The 20,540-nt window shown below is 54.3% G+C and overlaps 1 protein-coding gene and 1 long non-coding RNA gene across 2 annotated transcripts; one reads left to right on the top strand and one right to left on the bottom strand.

Moving 5' to 3' along the window:
* Positions 1-1,660: 1,660 nt before the first annotated feature.
* LOC103562874 (uncharacterized) lies at positions 1,661-9,165 on the bottom strand. Its single transcript, XR_547758.2, has 2 exons — positions 7,522-9,165; positions 1,661-4,526 (listed from the first exon to the last, which is right to left on the bottom strand). It is a non-coding gene; the product is annotated as an uncharacterized lncRNA (long non-coding RNA).
* Positions 9,166-9,221: 56 nt separating this feature from the next.
* On the top strand, positions 9,222-13,999 carry UBE2S (ubiquitin conjugating enzyme E2 S). The gene is made up of 4 exons (XM_070633453.1): positions 9,222-9,481; positions 10,079-10,226; positions 11,677-11,867; positions 13,543-13,999. Exons 1-4 carry the CDS (start codon positions 9,479-9,481, stop codon positions 13,870-13,872), a joined length of 672 nt encoding a protein of 223 aa, XP_070489554.1. The 5' UTR covers positions 9,222-9,478; the 3' UTR covers positions 13,873-13,999.
* Positions 14,000-20,540: the final 6,541 nt, after the last annotated feature.

The raw sequence follows: 20,540 nt of genomic DNA, 5'->3' as shown, positions 1-20,540 counted from the left end.
GCTGGCAAATCCAAAGTCTCTAAGGCAGGCCAGAAACTCAGGCAGGCTTTCTATGCTGCACTCTGGCAACAGAATTCCTTCTTTTCCAGGAAACCTCAGTTTTTGCTCTTAAGGCCTTCAACTGTTTGGATGAGGCCCACCACATCATCTAGAATAATCTTCCTTACTTAAAGTCAACTGATTGGAGATGTTAATCACATCCACAAAATACTTTCACCACAACACCTGGACTGATGTTTGACCCAACAACTGGGCACCGTAGACTGGCTAAGTGTTCACCTGAAATCTAACCATCACACGCTCCTTAGAAGGCAGTGCTCACGGGAGGAAAGAGCGCCATCTGTGTCGAGAAAGCCTCCTCCCCTTCAGCGCAGGCCAGCGTTCACCATTGGTCAGCTGTCACCTGCTCAGGCTCATTGTTGGGCTGTGGAGGAATGGGGCAGGAGGAGGTGGGCGGTGCATTCAAGTATTGGTGTTATGCTCATCTGTAAATGCCCCACCCGGTGCATCTGAGGGTGGTCTGCACATTCTTAGGAATCGCCTCTTTGCATTGGAGTTTTTGTCCTTAGATAACTGGTGTTGGGTGGGGAGGGGCGGGGTGCAGCGCCTCTAAGCATGGGTTCTCTGAGCCATCAGAGATGCTCCTCCTGGGCACACAGTAGGGCTGTATTTCCCTGTCCCCTAGATGTTAGATGTGTCCGTGTGATGTGTCTGAAGTCTGAGCAGAAGTCCCCCCAGGGAGAAGCTTCTGAGAGCCAGCGTGAGGAGCCCCATGCTCTCCCTGTTCCCCTGTTCTGGTCACTGGCAATATTTCAGGTAAGGGCTGCTCCTTCCGGACTGGGTCCCACACAAATCAGCTGGGGCCCGGAATGAGGATGATGCCAAACAAGGGTCTCAGCCAAGCCTCGATGGACATACAGCGTGAGGAAAAAATAAACCCTTGTTGCTGTAACAACTGGGGCTTCGGGCTAGCCACTGCATATTCTTGTGCATTTCTGAATTTGAGGGTAAGTGTATTACCCTTTTTCGTGTGTGTGTGAGGAAGATTGTCACTGAGCTAACATCAGTGCCAGTCTTCCTCTATTTTATGTGGGATGCCGGCACAGCGTGGCTTGAGGAGCTGTGCTAGGTCTGTGCCTGGGATGCAAACATGTGAACCCTGGGCCACTGAAGGGAAGCGCGTGAATTTAAGCATTATGCCATCCAGCCAGCCCTGTGTGTTACCCATTTTTATAATAAAGCTTAAATTTAAATGTAAACAGTACAGCCTGTGGCTGCCACTGCCCTCACTGAGCATGTGCCCAGGAGCACGGGTGGGGCAGGAGACAGAGCCGCGTTCTCTCCCACGCAGGGCGGTGAGCTTTCCTTTCTGGGCTGTAACGCCAGGGCTTACATGTACATCTGTTTCATTCAACATGGCCCATCCATGCCGGGCAACGACTTCATGTATGTTCCACCAAGAAGAGAGCAATCTGAGCCACATCCACCCGGCTTCGGTTGGGCAAGTCGAGGATGAGATTTGACAGAGCATTTCTGCCTTTGTAACTTAACACTTGCTCAATTTGCAACTCAACCTGTCCAGAAATACAGCCTCTGCACAGCCTTTCTTAACCCACGTTTGACAGGACAGCTTGCAAACTTCTGAAATCTACGCCAGATATTGTGTGCACGTGGTTTTTTTCCCACTGCTTTTTTACTTTATATTTTGAAATAACTTCAAACTTGCAAAACAGTTACAAGAATAAGTCAAAGAACTCCAGGATACCTTTTGCAATTCACCAGGTGTTAACATTTCATCACATTACTTTATGGCTTTCTTTCCACATAAACACATATATTTTTTAAAGAGTAAGTTGCATACACTTACCCCTGAGGGACATTTCTGAAAAACAAGGATGTGCTCTTACACAGCCACAGTATAATTAGCAAAATCAAGAACTTAACACTGATCGAGTTCATGTTCAAGTTTACCAGCTGTCCCAATTCTGTCCTTGAGAGCAGTTTTCCTGTCCCTCTACCCTGCAATTTCACACTGCGGTAGCTGCAGGGAAATACTGCCACCCTGGGAGTAAGTGTTGGACATGGCGATCGTGTCTGTCGAGGCTCTTTCAACTTGAGTGGTTCCTCAGTCTTTTTCGCTGATGACTTTGGAGTCCGGCAGGCTATTTTGCAGCGTGTCCCTGCACCTGGGGTTCACATGTGCTCGTGATTAGATCTGGGCTATGTGTGTTTGGCAGAAGCACAGAAGCGACGGGCGGGTCAGCATCAGGAGGTACGCCCTCTTGACCACTGACACCACCAGGCTGGGGGAGATTCGCTCTGACCCCTTGGCCGGGGCACCGGGAAGGTGCTGTGGCCCCCTGTGTAAACAGGAAGTGTCTCACCAGGAGAGGCGCTGACACTTGTTCCTCCTCAAACTTTCTCCTTCTGCTTCCAGGCTCCATGGGTGAGTCTCTTGCCTGAATCAGTGATTATTACGGTGCTTGCCCAACAATCATTTTCTAACTTCACCATTCCTCTGGCATTTATTAGTTAGCATTTGCACATGCTTTGGGGAGGGAAGAGGATCCAGTACCTTCATCGGATTCTTTGAGACACCAACAATTCCAACGACGACAAATTCACCATAATTTTCGATGGCGGTAGAGTATTCTATCCTCTACAGATGCACGGAGGCAGCGCCGTTTTTATTCCAGTCCCCACCAATACACACATGGGTTTCTCCCATTACACATGAACAATACGCTACTATGAACAAGACTTTGAGGAACACCCTTTTGCACACCGCGTGGTGCATTCACTTACTTTTCCCAGCATGAGTCCCCAGGAGGTGAATGTCTGGGTCAGAAGGCAAGTGTGTTTTGAAGACTTTCGTTACACAATGCCAAGTTGCAATCCCGAAAGCCTTGCCAAGTCCACGTAGGTGAGAACGTCCACGTGCTCTCACTCTCACCAGCAGTGGGCGTTATTCTGTTCAATCTTGGGGCGCATCCGAGGTGTCAGGTCTACTGTCATTAAAAGAAGCCCCTAGAGCACTAAAGTGTGTTTTTATACAACATGAAGTCTGCCCTGCTTTCTGGGGTTTGTGGAGCAGGGGAAGAGCTGGGCGACGGATTTCGTTACTAGTGTGTCCGTCGCTAGAGGGAGCATCTGACCCATTCGGGGCATATTTACTGATCCGTGAGGGCCCTCCCACCGGGGAAGCTCTGACTTCTGTTTCCAGGCACAAAGGCAGGTAGTTCTCGTCCTTCACTTACCACAGCACAGGCAGAGGCCGTGCTTAGAAACAGTAAGGCCGCTGAGGGACAGAGGACCTGCTAGTGACCACAGACGGTGGACTCAAATTAAGATGGAGGCGTTTACCCACAAAGAGAAGCTCAGCCTCACTGGGAAGAAAGGAAACGAAAATGAAGACAGGCCCCTTTGTCTGCCCAGGACTGGCGCAAGTTTTAAAGATGGCTAATACTTAGGCTTATTCCTGCATCAGGACATCGACGTCCGTGGCTGCCTCTGCCTGCAATGGTCTTCTCCTCCGGATTTCCACAAAACTTGCTCTCTTGATTCAAATGTCACCTTCTCGAGGACAGTCTACCTTGACCACTCACCTAAAATTACACCCCACCCCCCACCCCCGGCATTCTGGAACCTTAACTGCTCTCATTATAGTTAAGTAATGTCTGGACACTACCAACTTCTCTTACCTATTAGCCCGGGGCTGTCCCAGTATTAGCACTGAAAGTCCTGCATCCAGGCAAACCAGGATAGTCGGCCACGCTGGTTGTAGTGTATGTGGTTTAAACCCGTCTCCCCCCCAGAATGGAAGCCCCAGGAAGGCAGCGCTTTGCTTCGTGTCGGTCATCAATGCACCTAGAACAGTGCCTGGCAAATGGCTGGTGCTAAATAAACACTTGTTGAATGAACGGGTGAGATCCTGATGGTGGGAATCCAAATAAGTGGAAGCTGCCAAGGGCCACTTGGCAGGATTGCAAACACACGTACCCTTTGATCCCGCCATCCCACTTCCAGGAATTTCTCCACCAGCAGTGGGCGTTATTCTGTTCAATCTTGGGGCGCATCCGAGGTGTCAGGTCTACTGTCATTAAAAGAAGGAATTTCTCCATCAGAACAGCTCACAGCTGTGCCCAAAGAATAATGCTCGAGGATGCTCACTGTGGCTTCTAGCCAGAGGCTGGACCCGCCGTCAAGGCCCTTCTGTCGGAGAATGCCAGCAACTCTGGGTGCTCCTATGGAGGAACGCTGCACAGCAGCCGATCCACACACACAGCCACAGCAGACTGTGCGGGGATGTGATGAGTACCTCTCTGGGGGTGGCTACCTGAGGGTGTGCAAACACAGCACAGAGGGAGGGCTAGAGCCACACCCCCCGCTTTTACTTCTGGCACGTCTGTAACTGCGTGAATTTCCCTCCAAGCGTGTTTCTTTGGTAATTTAATACAGGTGAACAGGAGAAATGGCGATTAATTTCGGAAGCTGGAATTCAAGCTGAAGGGACGATGTGGGTTTCACTGTATCGAAGAAAGTTTCTGGGTCATCAGTATTTAGCAAAGGAAGCCCCCCAACCCTGTCCCCCCCCCGCCCCCCCCCCGCCCCCCCCCCGCCCCCCCCGCCGTGCCGATTCCAGTCTCCTAAACTGACTCCTAGGCCCGTTGCTAGGCCACGTCCTGAGGAGTTCTCAGATCCGTCCCCTTCTCTGCAGCGGCCATGGCCACAGCCTAGCCCAAGCCACAGCCACCTCACTGCTGGATTTTCTGCTTCCACCGTGGGCCTCCAATCCAATCTCTACCCAGCAGCCCCGAGCTACAGGCTCAATGTGAGTACCAAATCCACTCACACCTCCTGATCACAAGTCCTCACTGGCTCCCTTGCGCTCTGTGGAGCTCTTCCGCTCGGCCTTCGGGCCTGCAGAGCCTGGCGCCCCACTCCCCGCCCCCACTGCCCACCGCCCACCCTCCAGCTCGGTTTGGAACATTCTTCTCCCTCTCTCTCTCTTCCCACATCTCTGGCCTTCATTCAGTTCCTCCCATAACGGTTTTATTGAGATGTAACTCACGTCCCATTATACAATTCACCAACTTAAAAGTACCATTCAATAGTTTTTAGTATATACATAGAGTTGTGTACCATCACAATCAATTTTAGAATATTTTCATCATCCCCAAAAGAAAATCTGTACCCATTTATCACCTCCCTGTCCCCTACTCCATCCCCCACCCCGAGCCCTACGCAATTACTAGTCTGCTTTCTATCTGTATAGATTTGCCTATTCTGGACATTTCATATAAATGGAATCATATAATATGTGGTCCTTTGTGACTGGCCTCTTTCCCTCAGCATAAGGTTTTGAGGTTCATCCATTCTGTAGCATGCAGCAGTACTCCACTCCTTTCTACGGCCATATAATGCCCCACTGTGCGGGTACATGACACTTGGTTTATCCACTCATCAGCTGATGAACACTTGGGCTGTTGTGAATAATGCTGTCATGAACATTTGTGTATGACTATGTGCACATGTTTTCATTTCTCTGGGTTACATACTTGGGAGTGGAATTGCTGGGTCATATGGTAACTCTATGTTTAACCATTTAGGGAATTGCCAGACTGTTTTCCGAAGCAGCTGCCCCATTTTTCCTTCCTACCAGCTGAATGTGAGGGTTCTGATTTCTCCACATCCTCCCAAACACTTGTTATTATCTTTGACTATAGCCATCCGGGTAGTGTGAAGCGGGATCTCATTATGGTTTGCACTTGCATTTTCCTGATGGCTAATGATGTTGTGCATCTTATTGATGTTGATCTTGAGCTGCACCTTGAAGGCCCTGCATGATACCCTGGTCCCCAACCCTAGACCACACACACCTCTCCGACCTCATTTCCCCGTTCCCCTCCCCCTCGCTCCTTCTCTTCCAGCCACACTGGCCTCCCTGCAGGTCCTCGAATGTGCTAGGCCTCTGCTCCAGCTCTTCCCACTGCCTGGAATGCTCTTCCTCTGATAAGCACATAGCTCGTTTCCTCCCTTCCTTCAAACTTGGGTTCAAACACCACCCACTTGGAGAGGCCTACACTGGCCACCAGGCTTAAAATTCACCACAGCATCCATGCAACCTGGCAACCCGAGCCCCCGCCCTGCTCTGCTTTTCTCTTTCCTGCTGCACCCCCTCCCTTCTAACATACCATGTATTTTGTTTATTTTTTTTCACTTTTTTTTTCTGAGGAAGCCCTGAGCTGACATCTGCTGCCAATCCTTCTCTTTTTGCTGAGGAAGACTGGCCCTGAGCTAACATCCGTGCCCATCTTCTTCTACTTCATATGCGGGATGCCTGCCACAGCATGGCTTGACAAGCGGTACATAGGTCCACACCTGGGATCCAAACTGGCGGACCAAGGGCCACCAAAGTGGAGCATGTGAACTTAACCATTGCACCACCAGGCCAGCCTCCTATATTTTGTTTTGATGTGTGCCTTTCCCCATCACAGTAAGCCCCACAATGGAAAAGATCTCTGTTCTCTGATGTATGCCAAGTGCCAGAATGGTGCCTGGCACATAGTAGGTGGTCAATAAATACTTGTTGAATGAATGAAGACCCTGAATCTGTCAGGCACCCTGCTGGGGCTGAGGACAGAATCCCCGCTCTCCTGGGGCTGATCTGTCAGGGGAGGTGGACAACTTCTGATGGACCACGAAGATCAAAGAGGGTGACGCGAACAACCGAAGGAGTGGAGGTGAGGGAAGCCGCTCTGAGAGGTGAGCCCAGGCCATGAGGAGGACAGAAGAGGCATGGAAAGCTCTCCAGGCACAGCAGACTCCCGTCCACATGTCCCCAGGTGAGACAGAGCTTGGCTTATAGGAGACAGATAGAAGGTGGCGGGGGTGGTCCTCAGGGAGAGTGTGTTTATGGACCTCGTCGGAATGTGGGGTTTATTCAAAATGGAGCGGGCAGGAGGGCTCCTGAAAGGTTCCTAGCAGGGCTGGGGCACGGCAGGATCCCAGGGGTCAGCATACAGCCTCCCTGGGGGCCAACTCTGGCCACTGCCTGTTTTTGTAAACCAAGTCTGACCAGAACCCAGCAACCTCCTTCGTCTGCACATTTCGTCCAGGTTGCCCTGGGGTAGACCGGAGCAGGCTGGGACAGAGATCAGTGGCCCGCAAAGGAGAAAAGAACACGCTGCTCACCACTGCCCAGGTGTGTGACATAACCGCCATGCCCCCTTACCTCTCTGACCTCGGCACCCTCACTCTGACCCAGACCCGCTGGCTTCCTGATGGTGTCCCACACACACCGGGCACAATCCCCTCACTGGGCCCTTGCACCTGCCGTACCCTTATCTCAGGATGCTTTTCCCACAGACCCTCCACAGCCCACAGGAGCCTTCCTCAGAGGCCTTCTCTGCTCAGCCAAGATCCAAAAGCAGCCACCATTGCTCCCTTCGCGTCCCCCTGGCCCTGATTTCTTATTTTTCAAAATCTTCATCGCCTGCCGACATGATGCAATATACTTACTTCCTTACTGTTTGGCTCCCCGGGGTCTGTAAGCTCCATGAGAGCAGGAATTTTGTCCCTTCTACTCTGCCATGTCCCCATAGCATCCTGCCTGCCACATCGTAGGTGCTCAAAAAGCAAAAAAGTCATTGAATGAACGCAGGTGTCCGGAGGGGAATCCTAACAACATGCACCTGCCAGGAACGCCGCAAGGACGGAGATCAAGCCCGCAAGGAGCCGGAACCGCGCCTGGCACCCGGCAGGCACGGAATAAATAACCACCGTTATTCTCACCATCGTCGTGGCTGTTGGGCGGGTTTTTGAGACAGAGCTTGACTACCACCTCTGTCTGGTCCCAGCCGGGGTGGGGGGCCCTGGGCAAGTCACTGGACGCCCGTCCTTCAGGGTCCCTGTCTGTTCCACCGGCCGGAAGCGTCCGCTCGCAGCAGGCTGAGGTTCCGGGTGCGGCGTGAGGGCGGACCCCACGCGAGCTCTCTATTATACGACTGCAGCGGCGGGGTCTCACACGTCCCCGCCTCCTGTCCCGGAAGCCGAGGCCCAATGAGGGGAAGCTGTCAGCCACGCGCCTTTGCAGGACGCTGTGGCCAAGCCGGGCTGCGCCTAGCTGAGCCGAGGGCCTGAGACGGCCGCACACGAGCCCGGGAGGCCACTTCCGCTTCCGCTCCTCCTCCTCGCTGGGTACCAGCACAGGGCCGCCCCGGGAGGAGGCAGAGGCGGGACCACTTCACTAACTGAGGCCTGAGGCCGCGGTGTGTCCATTTCCCACACAGGGAAACTGAGTGCCAGTGAGGGCCTGTCCGGCTGGGGGCCGCGGGTCAATCACGGGCCGGGCCCGGCCGCGAAGAGGGCCTGGGGACTCTTCCTTCTTCCTTCTCGGTCATCATGAGGGATCCCCGCGCCCATTTCCCACAGGAGGAAACTGAGGCCCGGCGTCGTGACTGACGTCTGGCCGGGGACAGAGGTCCAAGCCTTCGAGGCCGTGCTGACTGGTGTTTGAACCTCAGCAACCCAGGACACAGGTCACAGGTCATTCTCAGCACAAAATGGCGCCTCGTAGAAAAATTTAGATCGATCCCCAGCGCCCAACCCCACCACCCGCTGAGGAGAGGGCACGAGAGGCGGTGTACGCCTCATTTGCATATACAAAAACCAAGGAATTTCGTTGGCTGCGATCGGCTTGGCCCGCGCTAGGCCGAGCCCCCATTGGTCGTTCTCCACTGCTCCCACCCCCTTGGCAATCCCTTCTCCGTCAAGGATTGGCCCGTGCGAGCCTCGTGACGCCGGTCCACGATTGCGCGTCCCTATTGGCCGGAGTGCCTTCCATCATCCGTTTAAACCCCCCAAGTCCCGCCTCCTCTCGCCCCGCCCAGGCTCCCAAGCCGACCGTTAGTCGCGTGCGCGATTTCCTGGGCGTCAGGGCGCGCGCGCGTACTGGGCAGTGGTGGCGTCTCATTCAAACAGCCCAATCAACGGTCGCGTCGCCTCTTGCATCCCTTTCCTCTCTGCTTCCCCGTCTCAGCCCTTCCGTTCTCCAGGGCCCCCTCCTCGACCCCTGCGCGCCCCTATTGGCCGACCCGCCTTGTGCCCCCCTCCCCAACTTCTCCCGCTTCTGCCCTCTGCTTGCGGGAAAGGTGTAAACGCGCTGAACGCCGAGGATCGTGCGCGCTGACGTCACGGGTCGAGGCGCGGCGCTCCGAGGCCGCAGCGGGGCGGGGCCTGCGGGTGGCCATAAAAGGGCGGGGGTGCGCGCGCCGCCGGCTCAGTGCGGCCGGGCACCCGGGGCGGTGGGAGCTTTGGGCGCCGTGCGCTGCGGGCTTCGGAAGCAGCCGGGAGCGGAGCGGGGCCGCCGGTGCCTCGCTAGGGCCGCAGCGTCAGTAGTTGGGCCCCCCGCCCCGGCCGGCGGCCCGGAGAACGCAGGAAGGGGGCCGGGGGGACCCGCCCCCGGCCGGCCGCAGTCATGGTGAGCGCGGCAGCCAGGCCCGGGAGGGGCTGTCGGGGGCCCCCCTGGAGGAGGAGGCGGGGTCTCAGGAGCTTCGCGCCGGCGGCCTAGCGGCTTGGAGGGCCTGTACGGGGGTCCTGGGCCGGGGATGGGCCCAAGGGCCTTCGTGGAGGCGGGGCGGGAGGGGAAGGCCCGGTTGAGCCCTGAGGAGAGTTGCGGGCTTTGTGGCCCGCCCGTGGGTGTTACGAGAGTAAGGATGCTCCGCCGCCATCCCCAGACCAGAGTTGGGGTTTCCAGGATGGTTTTGCCAAGGTTAGATGGGGAAGGGGACCAGGCCTGGCCTCTGCCGACCCGGAACCATCGGTGGCCCATGTGGGGCTACGAGCGGGCTTTGGGGGCTTCTGGGGAAGGTGGAGCCATCCGCAAGTCCGCTCGGAGATCTGCCCCCATTTCTGGTGGGAGATCAGCCTGGCACCGCTGCCTAAAGCCTCCTGGGTGAGGGGTCTGGGAACCCAGGCATGATTGACAGCCTGGGACTGCAGAGTCAAGACCAGGGCGGCCACAATATCCTGGATCCGGGCTCTGCTGGCCACTCACTCTCTTCTCTCCGGTGACCAGAACTCCAACGTGGAGAACCTGCCCCCCCACATCATCCGCCTGGTGTACAAGGAGGTGACAACGCTGACCGCCGACCCGCCAGATGGCATCAAGGTTTTTCCCAACGAGGAGGACCTCACAGACTTGCAGGTCACCATCGAGGGCCCTGGTGAGTGTGAGAACCAAAGAGGGAGAGGCACGCCTTCTAGATTCCTCGTCATCCTTAGATCAAGAATAGGAAGCTCTCATTATAAGCTGGACTGCCAGGCGCTGGGGACGCAGTGGTAGACGGGACAGCACACCTCTTAGCCTCATGGTGCTTGCAGGCTGCAGGGCAGGACACTACAGATGACAATTAATTGTGTATAATTTTCCTGTAAATGTGAGGAAATCCTGGTTGCCCAGAGGGCATACAATGGGGACCTTCCCTGGGTTTGGGGTGAGGCTGTCATCTACGTTCCCTCAGGTAGGAATTCCGTGGGAGTGGGAAGAGGGTGCCAGGCGGTGGGAATAGCATCAGCAAAGACCTGGAGGATGGGCCACACTGTCTCAGACCCTGTCTTGCTGTCAGTGTCAGGAACATAGCAGAGAACAAGGCAGAGCAGCGTTCAGGGCGATGACAGTAGTGACTGAATGCTTACACTGAGACTGTTGAATCACGCGGTGATTTAGCGTATTCCATATGCACTATGTTTCTGCTACTCGTTCAGGTTGTTACAAGAGCGTTTAATGAAGAACCTAGTCCCGAGTGGGGACGGGGTGGGGGGGTGGTCAGGGAAAACTTCCTGAGATGGTGACATGCCCCGATGGGTTGGGGCATTGAAAGTCCCAAAAGGCAGGTGTAATGGGTGCTTTGTAGGAACAGAAAGAAAGAAGAAGGCTGGGGAAGCTTTTAGGAAATAGATTTTCTGGGACTGATGGGCCTCTGTAAGGAGTTTGGACAGGGAGCCATTGGTAGGTTTAAAGCAGGTGTGATGGGTCACTGCAGAGTTCCCTTGGACTTCCATGGGGACAAAGGGAGGGTAGAAACAGGAGGCTGGGCAGGAAGCCACCGACCACTGCTGGCATCCAGTCCAGCTGGACATGGAGCTGGGGTCAGATCCAGGAGGGGACCTGGAGGTCGGCTGCCCAGGCTGCTGATGGGTGGGATGTGGGGGGACTGGGGCCAGAGGACCAGCCATGGGTTTGGAATGGCTCCAGGGTTCCTTGACTGAGCAAATGGGTGAATGAGAGCCCTGTTTACTGTGGCGGGGAGACAGAACAGTCCCATCAGTCACCCACGAGGCTTGCAAGTAGTTGTTTTTCCAAGAAGACAAGTAGGTGTGCGTGTCTCTGCGTCTTGGGAGGGGTACGCAACTGGGGCCTTCCTGTGGGAGAGAAGAGGCATCCAGGGCTTGGTAGCGACACAAGTCAGGGGGTTAGCTCCAGGGGGTTGGGGGGGGTTCCTGCAGCCCCCTGGGAACCCAGCCCTGTCCTGCTCTCAAGAACCCCCCAGTCTGGTGGAGGAGGCAGCAGGGCACTTGCCTCACAGCCACACCATGGAGACCAGGCTTTGGGGTTTTGTGGGGTACCTAGGAGTGCTGAGCCTCTTGACCCAATTTCCCCTCTCTGCATTCCAGAGGGGACCCCATACGCTGGAGGCCTCTTCCGCATGAAACTCCTGCTGGGGAAGGACTTTCCTGCCTCCCCACCTAAGGGCTACTTCTTGACCAAGATCTTCCACCCCAACGTGGGCGCCAACGGTGAGATCTGTGTCAACGTGCTCAAGAGGGACTGGGCAGCTGAGCTGGGCATCCGGCACGTGCTGCTGGTGAGTTCTGGGCTGGACCGGGTCTGCCTCCCTCCTGGACATCCCAGGGAGCCCCCGTGTGTTGTTTCTTTCTTAAAATGAACTGTGAAGTGATTGGGGGCCACCGTGTAAAAATCCAGGTTTCCAGTTTTTCTGGGAAATCCTGGAAGGATTGGCAGTGCTGGGCCCAGGCACCTGTGCCTTGGGACGAGGGATGGGTTCATCTAGCAGGTCAGTTTTCTGACAGTTACAAGTCAAACATCTGGTTAGGAGCTTTTAAGATAGAATTCATGGGATCAAAATTCACTGCTCTAAAATGAACAGGTCCTTGGTTTTTCACAGGTCCTTGTTTTTCGGTAGTCACGGAGCTTACTTCCGCACCCGTCATCACTGTCATTCCAGAGTATTTTCATAGACCAGTGTTTCTCAACCACGTGTGATTTTGCCCCCGCCCCCGCCCAGACATTTTTAATTATCACAGCTGGGAGTGCTACGTCCTCTGGTGGGTGGAGACCAGGGGTGCTGCTCCACACCCTGCAGCGCAGGGACGGCACCCACAGAGTGAGGGGCCTGGTGTCACTGAAGCCCAGGTGGAGACATCGTGGACTGTACCCGTGCCCCAGGGTGCCCACCAGCCACTTGAAGCATTTAGGTCGCCTGCTTCCTCCCCACTCTTCTCACAAGTTAAAAAAAAAAAAAAAAAAGCTTGGCTTTTTTTTTTAACTGAATTTCTAACAAGCCCCTGGGGCAGATGGTAGGCAGGATGGAGAACTGGGGTTTCCTGCAGGGCACAGGGGAGGGCTGAGCTCCAAGGAAACCCCAAACCTTTCCCTCCTCTCCCTGTGGTGACAGTGGTGTCAGGGGACACGAGGGATGAGCTCACAGAGTAACTCCAAGTGGCCCCCATGATCCCCAGAGCCCGCAGTGCAGGGTGTGTGTCCGGCTCAGCAATGAGGGAGCTGCGGGAAGGGCAGCCAGGCCTCCCGTGGTGGGGTGCAGTGGTCAGAATTGAGGAGCCATCAGGTCCCTGGTCATCATCAGTGATGTCTGCTGGGCAGGTGCTTTGCGTGTGTCACCACAGCCCCAGTTTACAGGCGAGAGAGGGCATGTCACCTGCTCAAGGCCAGGCATGTTCTGGGTTCTCTTTTAGAGTGACAGCGGAGGTGGGGCAGACATCATGGCTTAGGGGCAGACCCATGTCAGGATCCACCAGGGCTGCTGGTCTCACCTCTGGGATGTGGAGTTTATGCCTTCTCAGCCTCAGTTTACCCCTCAGTTAAATCTGGCCCATGAAGGGACATGGAGGACTCGCCCCCTTCCTGGACCGCCCTCTGGATGTCCCTCAGGCACCAGTCCCCCTTATGTCTTGGAGCCTTTCTCTTGGGTGTGGTCCGCCCAGCCAGTCTGTGGCTCTGCACTTGGATTCCTATTTAAACCAGGCCCAGATGTGAGTTCCTACAGTCCCCTCACTTCTTGAGTGGCCTTGGGCACATCCCTCTCTCCCCAGTCCCAGTCTCACCACTGGTGCAGTGGGCCTGCGTGGGTGACACTGAGCACAGATGAAGGATGCAGCTGTGATCTGGACCATGTCCCATGTGGGGACACGGTGTTGGGAGCAGAGGCCACAACGCTGGCCGTGGGAGGGTTGGGGGCCCGTGGGTGGCCTGGCCCCTGACCCTGGGCCCTCTCCCCACAGACCATCAAGTGCCTGCTGATCCACCCTAACCCCGAGTCTGCCCTCAACGAGGAGGCGGGCCGCCTGCTCCTGGAGAACTACGAGGAGTACGCCGCCCGCGCCCGCCTGCTCACCGAGATCCACGGCGGTGCCGGCGGGCCCAGCGGCCGGAGGCCTGAGGCCGGCCGGGCCGTGGCCGGTGCGGCTGCGGCCTCCTCCACTGACCCTGTGGCCCCCGGAGGCCCGGGAGGGGCTGAGGGTCCCATGGCCAAGAAGCACGCGGGCGAGCGTGATAAGAAGCTGGCAGCCAAGAGAAAGACGGACAAGAAGCGGGCACTGCGGCGGCTGTAGCGGGCTTTTCTCCTTCCCCACCTGACCCCCAACTCTGTCTCTAAGTTATTTAAATTATGGCTGGGGTGGGAGAGGGCGTGGGGCACTGGGACCTGGATTTGTTTTTCTAAATAAAGTTGGAAAAGCAGCTGCTGTGCCTTGCAGATGCCCCAGGACCCTCCTCGGCCGTGCTGGCTCCCGGCAGTTGGCACCACCATCTGCGCCCTGGTCCGTGTGTCGACCGCAGCACTGGGTCTGCCCCAGCTCACCAGGCCCGCTGTCGGAGGTCTGGGGCCACCTCTGTCTGAGCCGTGGCGGTGGGGTAGTGTCTGGAGTCACATTTCCAGTGGGGGTAGGAAGCGGGTGGGCCTAGGGCCTGCTCTGATGGCTGCCACCCTCGTTCTCCCGAAACAAGCAGGCGTTGGCTTGGCAGTGTCCCTTCCTGCCCCGAATGCCAGGTGACAAGTGTGAGGAGCCTGGCTCTTGCCTTGTCTGTCTGTCCTGGACAGGTGAACTTCTGCGCCCTCATGGCACCCAATCCAGCTGTGGCCTCAAGATTGGTTTTTTCTCTGGGCAACAAAGCATCTCCCGTGTGTATTTCTGGGTACCATCACAAACCCCAGGCCTAAAACGACACCCATCCCACAGCTTCTGTTGGCGGGCAGTGTGGGCGCGACCAGCTGGTCACTGCTCAGGCTTCACAGTGGAAGTTGAGGTACCCGCTGGGCCAGGTTCCTCCCTGGGGTCCTCGGGCTCATGGTTGGAGGCTTTGGGTTCTTGGGCTTGTAGGGCCTGGGGGGTGTTCTCAGCTGGAAGCCGCTGGGTTCTTGCCCTGTGGCCCCTTTCTTCCTGTCTGAAGCCTCAAATGTCCAGCTTAAGGACCTAGTCCTTTTGGGGGCTCAGCTGACTAGATGAGGCTGCCCCGTCGCTCCTGATTAACCCCAAGTAGTAAGAGGTTCTGCCCCCCGGGGGGGCGCGGAGAACCTGGGGCAGGTTAGCTCCCCGCACACACCGCGGCTGCCGGAGGGCAGGGCCCCTCCTCCCTGGCCTGCTTCTCATCTGCAGGACAGCAGACTGGCGGTCATTGTACACCTTGGACTGCTGTGGAGGGTCCGGGGTAAGGGCCGCAAAGCTGCTGGTGTCGGGGCTCAGTGGGGGGAAGGGGAAGGGAAGAGGCCAGAGAAGGCCAGCCAGCCATCTGTGACTCAGTTTCTCATCCAATAACAACAGGCTTTTGTTGCCCTCTGCCAGGCTCTGCTGGGTCCCAAAGACACTGTCAAAAATGATCACAAACAAAATGAAAAAAAAGAATGTGTCTACACAAAGATTTATACATGAATTTTCATAGTTGCTTCCTTTGTAATAGGCAAAAACAAAACAACCCAAATGTTCACCTACAGATGAATGGGTAAAGACACTGGTGAGTTCGTCCAGTGGAACACGACTCAGGAGAATGTCGACAGACAAACAACGCGGATGCAGCTCAGAAGTATCATATGAGGAGTGAGGCCATTTACAGAAGTGAACAAAATATTGGATTCCACTTACATGAAATTCTAGAACAGGCTAAATTAATCACTAGCGGCCCAAAGCAGATCATAGGCTGTATGGGTTCAGGGATATGGGGAACATTTTGGGGTGACAATATTCCAGATCTTGATTATGGTGGTGGTCGCGCCAGTGCATAAATTTGTTAAAACTTATAAAACTATGTACTTAAAATAGGTGCCTTTTACTTTGTGTAAAGTATATCTCAATGAAGTTGATTTTAAAAAAATTTTTAATCAAGAACTACTGTTTATCTAAAGTGAAAGACGAGTCAGTGGGACAGAAGACATTTGCAAGACATAGAACCCAAAAGAACTAATCCAAACAATAGGTAAAGAGCTCCTACAAATCGGTAAGGAAAAGACAGCACAAAAGAGAAGTTGGCAGAAGCACTTGCACAAACACTTCATAGAAAAGGAAATCCCAGTGACTAGCGAACACATGAAGAGACTCGTCCTCATCAGTAACTGGGACAATGCCGTACGCCAAAGTTGATGCCGCCACGCTGCCATGAACCTGGCAACAGTCATGAAGTCTGACAAGACCCAGCGTCCACTGGGTTGTAGGCTGCGGCCGCTCCTGCGCTCCTGGTGGGAGAGAGGTGGGGCGCGTGGCACTTCTCGGAAGGCGAGGGCACGCACTCCTGCTTACTCCGCGCCCTCGCGCACGGGCCACAGGCTTGAAGCAGCCTTTGTCCTAATTGCAAACAGTATCAACATGCTTGTATATTCAGGAAACAATACTATATGACACAAAAACCACCAACCTTCCCTCCTTCCGGCAGTGTGGGAGAATCACAAATGTCACATCAGCCAAAGGAATCACAAGATACCGACAGATTGAATGCCTTCGTCCACCATCCCAGAAGGGCCAGAAATAAGCCGTCCTGCTAAACATCCAGACCTCCCTTGGTAAAACTATACAAGTGAAGAATGTCTCCATAAAGCTCGGGATGCTGGTTACCTCCGGCCAGCACGGGGCCCAGGAGGGCTTTGCGGGCCTGGTGGTCCTCAGTTTCTTTACTTGGTGTTAGTTACATGGGTGCTGCTTGCTTTATAATTATGCTTTTAACTGTATAAATATGTCTTAGGCACTTTTCTGCATGTCTACTATATACTCATTATGTACGGATACGGACCAATCTCCAAAATACATTAAGTGAAAAACAGCAACAAGCACATGGTGTACATGATGTGCTACCATTTTTGTTAATTTTGTTTTAAGTAGGATGCATATGTATCGGCTTGCATGTGCATTGACTGCCTCTGAGAGGTCACATTAGAACCTGCAAATATGGTCTTAAGGAAGCACAGCTCGGAATAATTTGTGAATGTTCCCCATGCATGCAAAAAGCAAAAACTATTTTTTTTTTAATTTTAAAGACAAAATTTCTGCAAAGAAACAGCTCCCTCTCATTCCTGTCTCCCCAACACCCAGTTCCCTTAATCAGGGACAACCAGTGTCACTAGGTTCTCGTGTATTTTTCTGAGGAAATTCTCTGCAAATATGAGCAAGTTTAAACAGACTCTTTGAAGCCCACCCCCTTTTATTTTCACGCACTAGCAGTGTCCACTACACAGCACATCGCATCTTGCCTTTGTCACGTGACAGCAAGTCTTGGAAGTCAGTCGAGTGAGCACTGACAATCTTTCCTGCTCTTAGCGGCCTCGCACGCCATCGTATAGACGTGCCATTGTGTGTTTCACACGTCCTGGACAGACTCACCGACAGTGCCCGAGGGAATGACCTTTGTATGTGGATCACTGGCACACAAGGGAGTATATCCAAGGCATAAATCTTACAAGTGACATTACTGTGCCCAAGGGTACGTTCATTTGTAATTTTGTCCCCGTATTGCCAAATTGTTCCCCATGGGGTTTGTCCCAATTTACACTGTCAGCAATGGATGGTGTGCTTGTTCCTCCACGCTCGCCAGTACTGTGATCTATATCCAACATTTGGAATTTTCTCAATCTAAGAGGTGAACAATATCTTAGTATGTTTTTAATACTTTTTTTTAACATTTTTTTTTTTAAAGATTGGCACCTGGGCTAACAACTGTTGCCAATCCTTTTTTTTCTGCTTTTATCTCCCCAAACCCCCCTGTACACAGTTGTATATCTTAGTTGCATGTCCTTCTAGTTGTGGGATGTGGGACGCCGCCTCAACGTGGCCTGAGGAGCAGTGCTATGTCCGCGCCCAGGATCCGAACCCTGGGCCGCCGCAGCGGAGCGCGCGAACTTAACCACTCAGCCACGGGGCCAGCCCCTAATATTTTTTTTTAAGTATGCTATTCTTTGGTGAGGAAGATTGGCCTTGAGCATAACATCTGTTGCCAATCTTCCTTTTTGTTTTCTTCTTCTTCTCCCCAAAGCCCCAGTACCTAGTTGTATATTCTAGTTGTAGGTCCTTCTACTTCTTCTGTGTGGGATGCCGCCTCAGCAAGGCTTGACGAGCAGTGCTAGGCCCGCGCCCAGGATCCAAACGGGCAAACCCCAGGGTGCTGAAGTGGGGCACACAAACTTAACGGCTATGCCACTGGGCTGACCCTACACTTAACTTTTTCTAGAACAGTTTTAGATTTACAGAAAAATTGTGAAGCCAGTTACAGGATCCCCTACTTTTGCATCTCTTCCATAAATACTAAACACAGACACTAAAACAAATATGCTGGGTTTGCAGTAAGAGAGCCCAGGCCCAGCCAGGGTCGGGGAGGCACCGGGAGGGTGAACTCGGCAGGCCCTGGACAGGGATATTCGCGAACAGTGTCTACACAAGCGGTTGAGGGTTGGATCGCGGGCTGGGATCTTACCCTCCTTGGCCCCGGCGACTCCTTCTATTTGCATGTCTCCGAAACACGTGCACATGTTATTTACATAATGAAAAACTTGATAAGAATAGCTGATTTTATTCCAGCAACTGACTACAAAAGGAATAAAGGGAAATTTTTAAAATGCCTGGACGGGGCAGAAACCGCCCGGATCACAAACGCAGCAGAGGCTGCAGTGATGTTCACGACGACATATGGAAGGCCGGGCTGCCCCGGAAACTGGGAACCACGGGGCATCAGAGCGCATGGATTTGGCACATGGCTTCAAAGTGCTCTGAAACATGAGCATTGTTTTGTGGGCAAATAGTTACAGACATGGGAACACATTTGTGATGATTTGAGTCCATCTGGTCAAAACAACTTATAATAATAAACATCCCTTCATTCATGCAAGGAAAATTTGTGGGCTTGTCTTGGCAGACCGCATCCTAAGCTTTTTGTGCATTTAATCTTCTCCACAGCCTTAGGAAGTAAGGTCTATTGATATGCATGTGTCACAGAAGAGGGAACAAGGCACAGAGAGATTGAAGAATGCGCCCAACGTTGCACAGCCAGGAAGCGCTGGAACCCCAATGTATCTCATGTATCTGTGCAGGTGGGAATATAATCAAGGCCAGCCCCTCCCATGATCAGAGCATGTCTCAGCCCTGAGTCTCCACTGCTGTGAGAAGCCCGGAGGCCCCAGTGCTCTGAGTGACCTTGTGCATGGTAGCTGTCAGGAGCGTGCCCTATACTCACTCATTCTGCAGACATTCCCTGGGCTAGCACTGGAGACACAGCAGCAGAGCAAACCACAATCTCCGTTTTGTGGAGCCCTGAAGGACCAGGCACTTGAAAGGACCTCGGTTCACGTACCGGTAAACTGAGGCATGGAGAGACTAGGTGACTGGCCCAAGTGCCCACGGCCAGGAACCAGCAGACCTGGAATTTGAACCAAGGCAGCCTGGCCCCCAGCTGCTCTGAACCCCCAGTCCAGACGGCACATCGATGGCACCACTGTGGGAGGTGGGTGGCAGCGGCTCTCAGCGCCGGTCATCCCACTGCCCCTGCTGCAGTCCGCTGTCAGTCTTATCAGGGCTCCCCCGCACCCGAGTTGGCTTTCTCTTGTGGTTCCCCAGATTTCCCTTTTGCCTTCAGCTTTCAGCATTTTTATTATGTGGTGTCTGGGTACTTATGGGGTTTTTTCAATCTCATTTTTATTTTTCCTGTTTCTCTCTGCTTTCTAATTCCCATGCCAACACATCACTTGTGAGAAAGTTTGCCTAGAGGGCCTCCTGGAAATCACATCTCCCGCAGGCCCTCCCCCTTCCCAGGAGGGAAGAGATGGGAAGCTGAGGCCCAGAGATGGCTTGTCCACATTCACACAGCACCAGGGGCTCCAGCGTAGACTCAGGGCTGAGACCAATTCCCTCCCTCCCACCGCTCGGCCCCACCCCGCCGTGGCATGCAGACCCCTTGCAAGGGGAGGGGCCGTGAGATGAAGGTGGGCCTTGTGGGCCCGGGCCAGGGGCCTGCCTTTCACTCGAGTGGGATGAAAACGTGGGAGGCTCTGGAGCCGTGTTAAGCCACCTGACTTAGTTCCAACAGGACGCCTCTCCACCTGGGTAGGAACGGACCCAAGTAAGGCAAGGGTGGAGGCTATTCTAACAATCCAGGCGAGGCAGTGTTTGGCCAGAAGTGGTCAGGTTCCCCATGGCCTGGGGAAGGCTGGAGGGGCGGTGGGGGCAGGGGACGGAGGTCAGGAGCTGTGTCCGGGCCTGTGGAGTCTGCTCCTCGAGGCAGGACATCTGCCCCTGACCCCAGCGGGGGCCTCAGGAAGGGGGGCCCTTTGCCCCCTTGGCCACAGAGCTGTGGAGTGGGGGCAGGGAGCACAGCTCCGTCTCTGGACCAGATGCCCAGGACAGCAGGGACCCAGAAGCCCCATGCTGGATGCTTGGCCCCCGGCACAGTGGCTGCTACACAGTAGGTACACAGGAAGCAGGTGTACGTAGGTGCCAGGAGCAGCAACACGGGTGACATTTCCTCCATCCAAGCCTGTTTCTACGTCTGTAAGCTGGGGATGACACCTGCTCTGTCGGGTGTCTGTGTTAGAGATCTAGCTACTTGCCTGAGGCAACAGAGCTAGTGGCCAAGCTGGTTGTAGGACCTGGGCAGCCAGTGTGCAGCACCTCTGCCTTTGAGCTATGAGCCATCATCTGTCTGATAAACACCATCAGGCAAGGAGACAATGGGTCATAGACCAAGAGAGCGGGGTAACTGGAGAACCTGCTTCAGACCCAGTTGTCCAGAGTGGGGGGCCTCTTTGAGGCCG

The sequence above is a fragment of the Equus przewalskii genome, chromosome 9, assembly GCF_037783145.1.
Source record: "Equus przewalskii isolate Varuska chromosome 9, EquPr2, whole genome shotgun sequence".
NCBI classification, from domain to species: domain Eukaryota; kingdom Metazoa; phylum Chordata; class Mammalia; order Perissodactyla; family Equidae; genus Equus; species Equus przewalskii.
Note: the sequence above shows the minus strand (reverse complement) of the source record. Positions and strands in the feature narration are given on the sequence as shown.